General features: G+C 41.8%; 1 protein-coding gene across 1 annotated transcript; it reads right to left on the bottom strand.

Moving 5' to 3' along the window:
- Positions 1-3,375: 3,375 nt before the first annotated feature.
- ARPC3 (actin related protein 2/3 complex subunit 3) lies at positions 3,376-14,101 on the bottom strand. The gene is made up of 7 exons (XM_080822204.1): positions 13,929-14,101; positions 10,252-10,351; positions 7,626-7,702; positions 5,943-6,011; positions 4,638-4,764; positions 4,178-4,272; positions 3,376-3,710 (listed from the first exon to the last, which is right to left on the bottom strand). Exons 1-7 carry the CDS (start codon positions 13,932-13,934, stop codon positions 3,648-3,650), a joined length of 537 nt encoding a protein of 178 aa, XP_080678330.1. The 5' UTR covers positions 13,935-14,101; the 3' UTR covers positions 3,376-3,647.
- Between the last annotated feature and the right edge of the window lie 1,691 nt (positions 14,102-15,792).

Raw genomic sequence — 15,792 nt, 5'->3', positions numbered from 1 at the left:
AAGCCGTTCAAACCCAAGTTGTTTAAGGGTCAACTCTATCAAGTAACACCATCGAGTTCCAGTTTTAATACAATTTGAAACTTAGTTCTGCTTCTATATAACCTTCCCTTTGTCTTTAGCAGCACAACACAAATAATCAGGTAGCAACATGCTCTGCTAAACTTTTTCTTCTTTCCAGACTCCCTTGTAGCTAGCTGGAAAGGATACATGGTGCAAGTTGCTGGACAGGATTTCTGAGGATATATAAGGTGGCGCTCAGCTGGTATGCCCTTCAGTCCCCAGACTCTCCCACTTCCTCCTGCCCAGGTCAGGGGTGCAGGAGCATCTAGAGATGCTCAACTGTGGCATGTAAAGAAGGGTAGAGCAAGGAAATTAGAGGAGCCTGCATCTTCAATGACATCTTTTAATGGCTACCCCATTCAGGGACTGCTTCCGGAAACAAAATAAAAGATAAGATCCCCAAGGCACTGCAAACTGGGGTTTCTGTACTTGGGGCCAAATATAATCCCAATGTAGATACAGAAACAACTGCCTTAAATTAAGAGACAAACACATATAGGTTTGATAGAGATGGCAGTACAGTAACTTTATATCTAAAGGACTCAAGGAACTTTCTGAACTATCTAATTCGTAACTTCAACATACCAGGAAATACATGGTCCCGTAAGTATTTGGAACAACTCACATAATAGCTGCTTTTGTCAGCCAAATAATGAAAACCTCTTAAATGCTAAGAACTGGCCAAATATAAAAGTGAATGTCACATAAGGACAGACAATAGAGCCTAGAAAGTTTATGGTCACCTGGTTTTTGACAAGGGAGCCAATTCAATTCAAAAGAGAAAGGAGAGTCTTTTCAACAAATGGTACTACAGAAGATGGATAGCTGTGTGTCCAAAAGAATAGAGCTGGACCTCTACCTCACATCATCTATAAAAGGTAACTCAAAATGGATCAAAAACCCAAATGTAAGAGCTAAAAGTAGAAAACACTTAGGTGTCCATTGATGTTTTGGATACACAATGGTTTTTTAGACAGAACTCCAAAAGTACGAATAACCAAAGAAGAAATAGACAAATGATACTTCACAAAAATTAAAAACCTCTTTGCTGGGGCACCTGAGTGGCTCAGTTGGGGAAGTGTCTGGCTTTGGCCGAGGTCATGATCCCGGGGTCCAAGGATTGAGTCCTGGGTCAGGCTCCCTGCTCAGCAGAGATGGCTTGTCCCTCTCCCTCTGCCCTGCTCGTGCTCTCTCTCAAATAAAATCTTTAAAACAAAACAAAAACCTCTGTGCTTCAGAGGACATAAGAAAGTGAAAAAACCCTACAGAAATGGGGGAAAATTTCTGCAAATCATATATCTGATAAGGGCCTAGTATTCAGAATACATATAAAGAACTCCTACAACTCAACAAAAGATAAATAATTCAAGTTAAAAAATGGGCAAATTTGTATAAACATTTTCCCAAGGAAGATACATAAATGGCCAATAGCCAGATGAAAAGATGCTCAACATCCGTAGGAGAGTCCAAATTGAAATCACAGTGAGATAATTGCTTTGTGACAACTCAGATAGCTATAAAGTAACAGCTGTTGGTGAGGACATGGAGAAAGAACCCTTATTGCTTGCTGTTAGAAATGTAAAATGGTGAAGCCACTGTGGAAAAAGTTTGCCAGTTCTTCATAAAGTTTTATGGGCACCTGGGTGGCTTAGGCGGTTAAGCGTCTGCCTTTGGCTCAGATCATGATCTCAGGGTCCTGGGACTGAGGGCCGCATCAGGATCCCTGCTCAACCGAGAGCCAGCTTCTCCCTCTCCTTCTGCCCCTCTCCATGGTTGTCCTCTCTCCAACAAATTTTTGGGAAAAAAAGAAGTTAAACACAATGTTACCATTATGATTCAGCGATTCGATTCCACTGTTAGTTATAGAACCAAGAGAAATGGAAACATATGTCCACACAAAAATTACAGGGATGTCCTGCAACGTTATTCATAACAGCCCAAATTTGGAAACCATCCAGATGTCCATAAACTGATGAAAGGATAAACAAAATGGGATATATAATTATATATATTATATAATATATATAATATTCCATTGCCTATCCAGTGTGTATACTGGAATATTATTCAGCAATAAAAAGGAATGAAGTATTGATACATGCTGAAACATAGATGAATCTTGAAGACATTATGCTAAGTAAAAAAAGCCAGATATGGAATGACAAATGTTGGATTCCACTTATATGAGGTGCCACAATAGGCAAATTCAGAGGTTGAAAGTAGAGTAGAGATTACCAGGAGTTGGGGGTTACAGTCCCCAGTGGTTTAATGGTTAGTGTTTCTGTTTGGGGTACTGATAAAGTTTTAGAAATGCATAGTGGTGATGGTTGCACAGCACTGTAAATATAATTAATGCCAATGAACTACACACTTAAAAATGGTTAAAATGGGGGTGCCTGGGTGGCTCAGTGGGTTAAAGCCTCTACCTTCAGCTCAGGTCATGATCTCAGGGTCCTGGGATGGAGCCCTGCGTCGGGCTCTCTGCTCAGCAGGGAGCCTGCTTCCTCTCTCTCTCTGCCTTTTTCTCTGCCTACTTGTGATCTCCGTCTGCCAAATAAATAAAATCTTTTAAACAAATGGTTAAAATGGTAATGTTATGTATGTTTTACCACAATAAAGAAAAAGAAAGAAGGAAAGGAATGGAGAACTATTAGTGTAGTAACATGCGAACCTTGAAAACATCATTCTTTTTTTTTTTTTTTAAAGATTTTATTTATTTGTCAGAGAGAGAGAGTACACACAAGGAGGCAGAGAGGCAGGCAGAGAGAGAGGAGGAAGCAGGCTCCCTGCCGAGCAAGGAGCCTGATGCGGGAATCGATCGCGGGACCCCAGGACCATGACCTGAGCTGAAGGCGGCGGCTTAACCAACTGAGCCACCCAGGCGTCCCTGAAAACATCATTCTAAGTGAAAGAAATGAGACACAAAGACCACATGTTATATGACCCTATTATGTGAAATGTCCAGAAGAGGCAAATCCATAGAGACAGAAAGTAGATCAGTGGTTGCTGGGGGTTGAAGGAGTGGGGGGTGGCGGTAGTCAGGGGAAGAGGTAAAGAATGGGGGAGGGGTGACTGCCACTGAATTGTAGGTATGTACGTATGTATGTATGTATTGAAGTAGGCTCCACACCCAGCATGGAGCCCAATGTGGGGCTTGATCTCACGATGCTGAGATCAAGACTTGAGTTGAGATCAAGAGTCAGACGCTTAACTGACTGAGCCACAAAGGCACCTCTGAATTGTACACTTTAAAAGGGTGAACAGTATCTCAAAAAAATTTTAAGTGAATGTCAAAGATGAGCAATAAAGTTTTTTGACATGGAATGTTAGAAATTTCTTTATTCTTACTTAATTTTTATTAAGCACCAGCTTAACACTGCAGAAAGTTCAAATCACCCTTCAACAACCCATTCTTCCCTCCCCCACCCAGATTCTTGACAAAGAGCTCTTCGAGTGAAGACACTTCTCTTCACTTTGCTCTCTTCTCTCTTCTGTATAAAATTTTATCAAATAAAGGCAAAGAACTGTGTACATCTTGCCGAAAAATGCTGCTCACGGCTGTGGAAAGTGTCTGCCCAGGCTCTTTTTCACTGTCCAGGTCCTGAAAGACTCTTGTTCATGAACTGTCTCTTCACAAAGCAAGTCCACCACTAACAAGAGGGGATAAAACAGAATGAACACTGGTGGTCAAATCACAGTGCAAGTTCAAGGTAAGGTCAGAATAGAAATTTATGTAATAACAAAATTTAATCTTGGCCTGTCATCCCTTATGTTATAAACTTCTTGAAAACACATGTAAAAATACATGTCTTTCTGACTCACAAGTCAGTCAAAATTATGACGATAAAAAAATGTTAATATGTTCAAGATATCTCACACAAAAAATCTGCCCTATGGGTTTACAATGCCTTAATATAAGAACATACAACCAAAAATGTTTATTATATGCGATTCATTATGCAGTGTGACTCACTGAATCCCTACCATGTACTAAGCACATACTCGGAGTTAACACCGCAATGCAGAAACTCAAAGTATTCTGGCCTCATTTTGTTTAATAGTAGTTACATGATAAAAGGTTATTTATCAACTAAATAGATAAAAGCGAGGGTCTTACCTTGCTAGGTTTATCATTCTGAGGGTCAAAAACTTTCTCACAAAGTCTCAGTCCAGTCTCTTGTCTCAACTGCTGTAAGTAGGCCCTCATCACCTCTACAGTAAGGAGCGGGCAGAACAATAAAGAACATCCTGAGAATGCATCCCTCCTGGGCTGGTCACTGGTCTGCACAATGACGCTGGCAATACACTTGCACACATTCAAACAGGATTAAGAAATAGAAATGACAGTCCCAATGGTTTTATAACTATTTTGGTTCAAAAGATTCTCTATGTGTTATACTTGTTGCCAAGAATCTTTTGTGAGAGTGACTCATAAGATAATATCTGTGCTAAGGAGTCCATTCTCGACCTGTACATCAATCAAGACAAGGACAGTGGTGGGGGCGGGGGGGGTGGCTAAAAAGTCAAATGAAGGAAATCTTGTGCCATAGAGAGGGAGGTAGAAACCCTGTTCTTACCATCTTCCTGTTTGTTTGCCGGTTTGGCATAAATTGCATTAAGTGGAAAACCAGGCTCTCCAGGAATGGGAAAATTAGTGATTCCCAGCGTATACATTTCTTTTTCACCTTGGCTTTTGGAATTGCACTAAAAAAAATTATACACATATACATACTTTAGAGAGAAAAAGATAATAACGTAGGATTTGTAATTTTTTAAGTCTAAGTAGATATGTCTGGGATTACTAATGTATTTGGGTGCCCTTCTGAAATCCAGGGAAGCCTGTGGACTGCTCAGAATAATGTTTTGTTTATTTATTTATTATTTATTTATTTAAAAGATTTTATTCATTTATTTGTCAGAGAGAGAGCAAGCCCAAGCAGGGGGAGCAGCCGGCAGGGGGAGAAGCAGGGTCCCTGACGAGTAAAGAGCCTGATGCAGGACTCGATCCCAGAACCCTGGGATCATGACCTGAGCCAAAGGCAGATGTTTAACTGACTGAGCCACCCAGATATCCCCAGAATAATGTTTTAAATGAATGAAAATAACAAAATTACAAAAGAAATCAATTATAGTCAAACACAATAATTACAATATTAAAAAGCCAAATTTATGACACACTCATACATGTGCTTCTTTATTAATGCACTAAATGACAAGATCCAGGCCATGGGCCTAATAACTAGTATCTGAAATGAGTGAAAATGAAATGTCAAAATATCCGCAACTCTAAATGTAATATGAAAATGCTGTGGGGGCGGGGAGCCTGCTTCTCCCTCTCCCACTCCCCCTACTTGTGCTTGCTCTCTCTCTGTCAAATAAAAAAATAAAATAAAATTTTAAAAAAAGGAAAATGTGACTTCTACTGGAGAAAAAGTCACAGGTATAGCTGATGATACTGTGGGTTGTTGCCTACATTAATAATTAAATGCTAATTCTCAGTTACAAGTTTAGTGAAAAGAAAGATGTAATCTTTTTCCCACTCAAGCTCATGAACCCTTGAATTATATCCTTGGCTCAGAGTTCTTAAATTGGGGTTGAGAAAGATTTCTTTCTTGGGAAGATACATGCAAAGCCTTAAAACACCAGCCCCTTATGTTCTCATTAGTTAACTACACTACAAGTTTAGACCCCTTATGTTCTCATTAGTTAACTACACTACAAGTTTAGAACCCACATTCAGATTTTCCTCTTAGGTCCATGCTCTAAGGGGGAGGAAGTATTATCTACTTGCGCTTAAAGTCTCAACGAGTCCAGACAGGTAGGAGGGTGAACATGTATTAGTACTGTGTTTTTCTGGTAGACAATCATCCAAGTCTAATTACCTTTTGGAGTTTCTTTAGACACTCAGAAATGTAGAGAGTTATATATATCAAGGTTCTATCAGCTTCATTCTGCAGGGAATGGAGCGAGGGGAGGTGGGAGAACAAAAGTTAAAAAACAGTCCTGATCAAAACGTTAACTATCACGTGCAAGAAATGAATTCGGGCTTTGTCTTTTGAGGATCAACTGAAAACTGTGCAAGTGTAGTTTCTATAGCGTCAACAGTCCTCATTCGCCAAAGGCAGTCTTCCCAAGCCACCTTTCTGTCTGCTCCGGGGGAGGGAGCCAACTCCTGCAAATTGCAGGAGCTGTGGAGCTGCCCTGCCTCTGGGTCCTAGGGAGCTATGCCGGCAGCCCCTCCCTCCCTCAGGGAGGAAGGAGAGTTTAACAGAGCTGCCTGGAAAGCCGGAGGTGCACCATATGGCTGGCTAATTTTTAAAATCCTTTCACTTCAGGATCTCTGTCGAGAATAAAAGCATTCCTGACTCTAAAGGAGGAAGCAGATACTTCCTGTGTATCTTGTTCTTGAAGAGCTCCAAGAGCCCACCTCTGGATCTAACCAAAATGAAAATGTGAAGACTAGGTGTTGAGCAAGAGTGGCACATACTTCAGGTCAGATTTTACAAAGATTTTACAGTTAAAAAAGAACCCAAACTACACCTGCCCCTATTTTTAAGAACATATGACATTCAGGAGAGAATGATACGTGGCAGAATTACATTTATTTACACCTACTACAAACATCACAGGTAGACCAAGCAATAAATACAAAACAAACACTGTGAATATCATAGGATGTTTAGACTACAACTTGTAGCCCGAAAGCGTACAAAATAGATTTCACACCCTGTTTGACTCCAAAGGGTCAAAGTTTGGCAAGCAGAGGTTGAAGTTCCATATTCTAGAATATTATCAAGAAAAGTTGTTGACATTCCTGTAACTTGTTTATAGGAAGAACTCAGGAAAGTTCTTTTTTTTTTTCCATTTCCCCTCTCCTTTTCTGCCACCCTGCTTCTAAACTTCCTTTTGACCTCATTCCTCGAAAGAAGAGCAGGAAGGAAGAAAGGGTAGTTGAGGGAAGGGTCAGGATCACTGAACTTTTCTTTATTTCTCCATCTCAGGTCCAGGACACAAAAGTATATAAAAATAACAGCTACAATGCAGAATTTTTTTAGTTCTGGACTGCCACACAGTAGGTGCTTCGTTAATGTTGAATGAATAAAAACGTCTAGATCATGGGTTGGCAAACTTCCTCTAGGGAAGGACAGACATTAAATAATTTAGGTTTTGTGGACACAATAGTCTTTGTCACAACTATTCAATCCAGCTGCTGTGGCGTGAAAGCAGCCGTAGACAATATGTTAAAAAATGAATGTGGCTGTATTCCAATAAAACTTTATTTAGAAAAAGAGACGGTGGGCCAGATTTGGCCCTCAGGTTATAGTTTGCTGACCCATGGTATAGACTTTGGAGGAAAAATGAGAAACTAATACTGATACAGAGTCTAGTATTAAGCACTATTCTGGGTGTATGTGTGTGTGTGTATGTGTTTCCCCCTATTCTGGGTTTTTAAGGTCATACAAACTCATTCAATTTTATTTACTCCCCAGAACAACCCTGATTGCCAGGGAGGTTATTATCCCCATCAGAAAACTAAATTAAATATTAAAAGCTCTGTATTTTACCTTAATCTCATAGTTTTTGAAGAAGACATTGGCCTTGAAGTAATAGATGGCTTCATCCACAATATCTGTATCTTTTGCTAAACAGGACATAAGGGGAGGAAGGCAGAGAACATTAGCTAACCGTAAAAATAACAGTTGACAAAGCTGTAGAGAAAAAACCCCAGCTCAATACTCAAAACTCTTGGAGTTGAGTAAAATAAAACAAAGCCATTGAAACATAAGGTCTTTAGAAACAATTTCCAGAAAAATAAGCCCATGGTTTATTCTGGTAGCTTTACTGTTTTTATAAAAAGTATACTCATTAAAAATGAATTAATCAGTACAGAAAAATATTTTATTGTCACCCTAAATCTCACTACCTAGAAATAACTACTATTAACATTTGGTGAACATCACTCCAGACATCTCTCAATGCATTTATAAAAATAGAATGAGACAGACTAACTTTGATAAACTGTTGTTTAAAAATAAGAAGTATTCAATGTAATTTTACATGAATTAACATATTGCAGTTTCAAGGGAAAAAAAAGTCTCAATTGTCATTTAGGAACACACTGGGTTCACACATACGTCTTTCTTTTTATGAAAACTGTGACTTAAAATATACTTGTACAAGCTGTTCTAGGTGGCTAGAGACTGAGAAAAGCCAGAAATACTGTTGTGACAGAGACAGATCTCATTATACAATTTCTTGGGCAGTTTTTTGTTTTCCTTTTCTTATTTTGAAAAGGTCAAAATCCCAGGGTCTTGATATCCGGCAGGCGGTTGCAGCAATGCAGAGACAGGTTTGTTTTTTTTTTCCCTCCAGAGAGTTATTTATATTTCTAGTCCATGACTGCTAACTCTCTCATACAGCAGAAACACAAAGTAATCCTGGAGGTTTAGTATTCTGATTCAGCTGTCTTTAACCCTGCTTATTCCCCTGCTAAAGAATTCCAACAGAATTCTAACTCTAGACTTCTGTTCTTGCAATTTTCTTATCTGCAGAAAGGACACTTCCTCAGAGGACTGAGTGTGTACAAAACCAGTTAGTTCTTCTAAACGTAACAATGTGGGGGGGGGGGGCTATTTGATTTGGAACACTGATTTGGAAGATTTGGAACCTAGAAGGGTGTTTGGCACCCAAAGGTGTTAAAAAGGTGTCTGATGAATGTAAATAAATGAATTTAATTAATGCTAACAGTTATTCAGCTCACAGCACAGGCTTGTAACTCCTTCATGATTGTAGTTCTGTTCTAATCCCACGCCCTAGGGATTCATTCCCTGTCTATGGAAACCATTAAGATCTGGTTTCCTGGGGTCCTGTTCTCCCTCAAGGGCCCAAGGATTGTTGCAGAGGTGGTAATTAGATCTACCCCATCCTTGGTCAGTTGCACTTTCTGATATGCTACATGGTATTCTGTACAGATTTAAAAGAGTTCTTCTCAAGGAATCTGGGCCAATATTGATTTTTTATTCTTTTTTTGCACTGTAATTCTTTTAGATTATTATTTTTCTTTTCGGTCTTTTTTCCCCATCTGTTCCTTTTCCTTCACTTTGGAATCAAGTAAGAACCGTGGTGACGCACTAAATTTATTTAGTTTACTGAGCTTTCGACTGATGTTGAGAACAAAATGAAAAAGAGGTCACGTCAAATAGTCTGGCAGAGGAATGAAGATGGGGTCAGTACAAAATTGGCAATGAAAACCATGGTCCTGAAAACCTTGAATGGAACTCAGTGCAGATGCTTTCTGGGTGCAGGGAAACCACGTCTAATATAATACAAATTACACTGTTGGCAGAACATTTAAGAATGTGTCAGAAGAGTCTAAAAAGAATGAGGCTTTCTAAAGAGTAAGAAATGGTTTGAGAAAAGAGAAAGTACCAAAAAAGAAAGCAAAGATATAAAACTGAAAAAAGCAAGAGAAACAATGTGTAATGTTATATAGGACACTTAAGATTTAAGATCGAGGTACTATGAAAATGAAGATCCTGAAAAATGAATAAAGGAAGTAGGTATAGATGGGGGAAGGTGTTAAATTTTTTTTTTTTTCCCCTCCAGCTTTATGACAGAAGAAGGATGGGGACATGGTGTTCTACAGAAGTAGCAGCATTAAGCGCTTTGTAAGAACTGAGAGTGATGACAGAAGAGTGTTGAGAATTAAGCACATTTCCTCTTCCCTCTCAACAAAATACCCAGGAGATCTCAGGAGCAATAATACACTTTCTTACTAGATACAACATATACTCATGCTCTTGAAAAGTCTAGAATGTGTATCTACCAAGCAAACAGAAAATATAAGAGCAGTCAGAGACAGAGGACTGAGCTAAGAATTTGCCTGATTTGATAACGTCAGAGAGTTGTTGGATGTTTCTTTTTTTTTTTTTTTAAAGATTTTTTAATGTATTCATTTGACACAGAGTGGGAGAGAGAGAGAGAGATCACAAGTAGGCAGAGAGGCAGGCAGAGGAAGGGAAGCAGGCTCCCCACTGAGCAAGGAGCCCGATGTGGGGCTCAATCCCAGGAGCCCGGGATCATGATCTGAGCTGAATGCAGACGCTTAACCCACTGAGCCACCCAGGTGCCCCTAGTTGTTGGATGTTTCTTACGAAAATCTGAAAATAATGGAAAGAAGTTTCAACTTACTCTCTCTAGGGGCGGGTCCTTTGAATTGACTTCTGATAGGCAACAGTGCCATGTTTCCAATGAGTTTGGTGTCCGGATCCATGAGAGATGAGTGGTAAGCCTGTAGTGGCGAGCCAGGTAAGAATACGGAGACAAAGAGAACAAATATCAGTGGGGCAGACAAGTAACATTTCTCCAAAGGAAATATGAGGAACCCACCCAAGATTAACTAGGAGAGGAGGAAAAAGGGATGATAGCAGCGATATGCTGGAGCTGGCTCTTACTGGCTCATGAAAACTAAATGCTAAGTTTTGAGTAATTTTTAAATTTTTATTTATTTATTTATTTATTTATTTTTAAAGATTTTATTTATTTATTTGACAGACAGAGATCACAAGTAGGCAGAGCAGCAGGCAGAGAGTGTGGGGGAAGCAGGCTCCCCACTGAGCAGAGAGCCTGATGTGGGGTTCGATCCCAGGACCCTGGGATCATGACCCGAGCTGAAGGCAGAGGCTTTAACCCACTGAGCCACCCAGGTGCCCCTATTTATTTATTTTTAAAGATTTTATTTATTTGAGAGAGAGCAAGAGTGAGAAATTACAAGCAGGGGGGAGCAGCAGGGGGAGAGGGAGAAGTAGGTTTCCTTACCAAGCAGGGAGCCCAATGTGGGGCTTAAGCCCAGGACCCTGAGATCATGACTGGAGCCGAAGGCAGACGCTTAACTGACTGAGCCACCCAAGCACCTCTTGAGCAATTTTTTAAAACGATTTTATTTATTCGAGAGTGAGAGCATGAGGGGGAAGAGGGCAAGAGGGAAAAGCAGACTCCCTGCTGAGGAGGGAGCCCAAAACGGAACTCGATCCCAGGACTCCAGGATCATGACCAGACGCTGAAGGCAGTCACTTAGCCAACTGAGCCATCCAGGTGCCCTTGAGCAATTTTTAGAATATTTTTATTTATTTAAGTAACCTCTACACCCCATGTGGGGCTCAAACTCACAGCCCTGAGATCAACAGTTGCATGTTCTTCCACCTGAGCCAGGCAGGTGCCCCAAATTTTGACAAATTTTGAGGCAAGCTGGTTGTTAAATGCAACCATTACTAAAAATTAAATTATATAAACTTGCAACTAAGTAGATTATATTAAAAACATGGTAATAAATACTCAAAATCCATTATTTCCTATTTTAAAAAATTATTTCATATCATTTATGATCTTAAGGTTACTTATCACTTTTTTTTTAAAGATTTTATTTATTTATTTGACAGACCACAAGCAGGCAGAGAGGCAGGCAGAGAGAGAGGAGGAAGCAGACTCCCCGCTGAGCAGAGAGCCCGATGCGGGGCTCGATGCCAGGACCCTGAGATCATGACCTGAGCCGAAGGCAGAGGCTTTAACCCACTGAGCCACCCAGGCACCCCTATTTATCACTTTTGTATCTTTGTGCCGAAAATACTATGTAGGGGTGTGCTACTGTGCATCTTCCAATTCCATGTTCAGTGACACCACATTGGTAACTGGTGGGAGTTATTTATGGTACAAAAATAGGCAGACACCATATTCATCAGGGGTATACCGCCCCCCTAGCTATTGTTGCACCAGAACCCAAGCACTAGATTTTCAGTTTTGCCACTTCCTGGCTGTGTTTGACCAAGATACCACTTTTCTTCTCTTAGCCTGTTTCCAAATTTATAAAATGAAGAGATATCTATTGCTCTCAGTGGGTAGGTATGATTTAAAGGAGCAGGGGAAATCACATTTATGAGAACAATTTGTTTAAGCTTTTTTTTTTTCTTTTAAAGATTTTATTTGTTTATTTGGCAGACAGAGATTACAAGTAGGCAGAGAGTCAGGCAGAGAGAGAGAGGGGGAAGCAGGATCCCTGCCGAGCAGAGAGCCAGATGCGGGGCTCGATCCCAGAACCCTGAGACCATGACCTGAGCCGAAGGCAGAGGCTTTAACCCACACTGAGCCACCCAGGTGCCCCTATGAGAACAATTTGTATACTGATTCCTAGTTCTGCTTTTTATAAGATGTCTGGCTTTTAGTAACACATGAAGCATATCTGAGCTTCTTTAATATATTCATATACATATATTCACATACTCATTCACCCACCAAACGATTAGCAAGCACCTTCTATGTGCAAGGCATGGTGATAGAATGGTATGCAAGACCAGTATGATCGCTGCCCTTGAAGAACCTTCAAGCTAACGGAAGAGGCAGGTATTAAACAAGGAATCACAGGGAAGTCCAGGAATGAGCCCGGGACTCTTTAAAAGTCTAGCTTAAAATCTGGCTTTACTTACCAGGAGTACTGAAACCTCCGGTAAGTTACTATACTTCCCTGAGCCTCAATTTCCTCCTCCGCAAAATGGGAACAATAAGTATCTACTTCACAGGGTCACTGTGAGGATTAAATGGGATAATTTACATGCAGTGTGTATACAGCTCAGGGCCTGTGTGGCACACAGCAGGAACTGAACGGTAACGACAGGATTCATCAAGTAAGTATCTCTATCTAGAGCTTGTTCCTTTTTGTCACAGGAATGCTTCATCTAAAGCAGCCTCCACCCCTTCGCCAGCTGTCTTGTTATCCATCTATTTCCTCCATCGCATTTGCCACTATCTGAAACTATCTTCTGGGAGCCTGGGTGGTTCAGACTCTTGATTTCAGCTCAGGTCATGATCCTAGGGTCCTGGGATGGAGGGAGTCCTGCATCAGGCTCCTTGCTCAGCAGGGAGCCTGCTTCTCTCTCCGCCTCTGCCTGCCACTCTGCCTTTTTTTTTTTTTTTAAGATTTAAATAAACCTTAAAAAAACCACAAACCTTTCTTTATTTACATTTACATGTTTGTCTCCCCGTTAAAAGGTAAACTCCTTGAGTATAGGGATGTGTTGGCCTTACACACTGCTGTAACAGTACTTGGCATGCAGCAGGTGCTCAGTTATGTTTTTTGTGTGTGAGTAATCACGTTATTGAACCTCTTTTCCTCATCTGCAAAATGGAGACCATGATGGCGATAATGACAGCCACCAGACTGGCTGTCAGAAATGAAGGACAACGAGACCACTATCAATTTTACTCCTACCCTGAGGCACACGAAAACAGAAACACTGGGAAACCAGGAGCGGACCCTGCGTCTGCTCTGACGGCCCTACACCCGGCAGCTAAGAGTGGCCAGCACTGCCGGGGCGACAGAGGAGGAGTTCGGGAAGTGGGGTATGACAGTAAAAAGCAGCCGGAGGGACCCGCCCCCTAGGGCTGAAGAGGAAGTGGGCCTGCCGGAGGGAGAAAAAGAAGCCGGACCCTAGACTTGAGAAATGAAAAATAAGAAGCACAGCCCTTCGCTTCTCGGCTTTAGTGAATCTTTGGGGATCCTGCCGGAGTCGGGGAGTACGGAAAAAGAGAGAGAAGGGGTCGGCACTGGAGCGAAGGGGGCGAGAGGGGCCGAGACAGCCTCCTCTGCACATTCAGGGTCTCTGGCCCACTCTGCCGCGGCCCCGTCCCCCCTGCCCGACACCCCCCCGGCCGACTCAATCCTACAGCGACCGGCCCCCTTTTCTCGCTTCTTCCCTTTTCAGGCCCCGCTTTTTCTTTGCCCTCCTCGGCCCGCTTCTCTCAGCTCATGCACAATTTCTCGCCGCTCTCCCCCCCAGCTCTCGCCATCTTCCCACACCGCGAACTGGTTCGCCTACCGGCATCTTGACGGCGCCCCGGTTTCAAGCTAGACGAAGAGGATGGGGTTCGAGCTCGGCGCTTCCGGTCCGGCGGCCCGGGCGGGGTAAGCGGAAGTTAGCTGGAAGGGGAGGGTGAGGGGAGGGTGCTGCACTTCCGGTCTTGCTGTCCCGCCGCAGGCTGCTGCGGCTGCGCGCGATCAAAGGGACAGTAGAGGGCGCCCGAGCATAGGGGATGTGAGTGCTTGCGCATGCGTAAAGTGTGCGCGAAGTGTGGCCAGATCTTGGGTTCCAGAAGCCTTGGGTTTTTTCTCAGCGTTCATCTTTTCAGTGAAGCATTCCCTGGATCGCATTCTTTTAAATTCAACCCACTCCACTCCCCTGTGTCATCCTTATTTCCCTCTTTTTTCCTTATGATTCTTTTATTATTTAGTTCACTTTTGCTCTTTGTTTCCCCATTCATGTGAATGTCAAAAAGGCTGGGTTTTTGTCTGTTTGGTACACTATTGCATCCCCTGCACCTGTAATAGTGACGTACATAGTAAGCGTCAATAAGTATTTGATAAGTGAATAAATGAACCCAACTGGTTTGTTCTGCATTTAATAATGCATAAAGGGCCGTGCTCTAGAAGGGATTTATGTATTACTTTGTACTCCAATTTTTCTTGTGTAAAAACTATGAAAGTGGACTCTGGGTTTGAATCCCAGCTCCAACATTTCCTAGCAGTGTAATTCTGGGCAACTTAATTAACCTCTCTGTGCCTCTATTTCCCGAAAATGGAGATACTACTTACCTCATAGTTTCCTGAGGATAAAATGAACTACATGTAAAATGCTTAAAACTCACAAGCCTGGAACATCCTAAAAGTGCAGTTTTTTACCTATTGCTAGAAAGCACTTCATGTGTTAGTTTGCAAACTGGCCCCCGTAAACAGAGGGTAAGGACAGACTGAAGAGGCAGACAAATCTGGATGTACAGGCGGTGATTTTAGTAAGCAAGGGAACTTACTTGTGAGGCTTATTGTTAAAGGATTTTGTGTCCCCTTAGTGCCTGCAGTTCTTGGTCATGCTACTTCAAAGAATGAAGAGGTAGACCAGATGAAGAGTGGTGGGCAGCAAAGCAAAGTTTATTGAGCAAGAAAGAGTACAAAGCTCCTGGAGAGGGAGGGGAATGCAAGTGGGATACCCTCAGAGTTTCTAAGTTTAGGGGTTTTTATGAGCTCTTTTGCATCTGCCTATTAGTTGATGTCTACGTGTTGATGGTCTTTTTATTTTTTGCTGACATTTGGGAGCTTATGTCTTACTTGCCCCTTGCCTATGGTATTGACAAATGCTTTTGTGGTTAATTGTCTTATTTTAGGATGCTTTGCACAAGTCATTTCTGCAAAGGCTGCAAAGCAGAATGTCAGTGCGGTCCTGTCTAAGCTGCAAACAGGATGTCAGTGCTGTTTTATTTTAGCTGTCCTGACTGCATCATATTTTCTTGTTAAGGACCCTAGCCCTGACTACCTAACTGGCCAGCTAACTCCTAACATTACCTCTGGAGAGGCAAGTAAATCTCTTCACCCACCTACTGCCAGAATGTTGTTAAGTATGTACAGAGGCCTTAACTGGGTTCAGTCATGTCCAATGGTCTCAACACCTTATTCCCTCCAGTCTTTGTCCTTAGAACATCTCTCACAGTGAAGGGTAGGAGGGGTGAAGAATCTCCCATTGTCTGGGCCCAGTTCAAAGGTCAACCAGTGGTCACATCCTCTGGATTATCTTCTTCAACATCACCTTAAGAGCCAAGTTCATTGCTGCCTCAGGCTATTTCTTCAGCTAGTCCCTCAGACGGAATACTCTGTTCAATGTTCCTACAATTGATTTCTCATTCAGGTTTCTG

The sequence above is a fragment of the Martes martes genome (genome assembly GCF_963455335.1).
Source record: "Martes martes genome assembly, chromosome: 13".
In the NCBI taxonomy this organism is placed as follows: Eukaryota; Metazoa; Chordata; class Mammalia; order Carnivora; family Mustelidae; genus Martes; species Martes martes.
The sequence above is the reverse complement of the archived record's forward strand: the minus strand, read 5'-3'. Positions and strand labels throughout refer to the sequence as shown.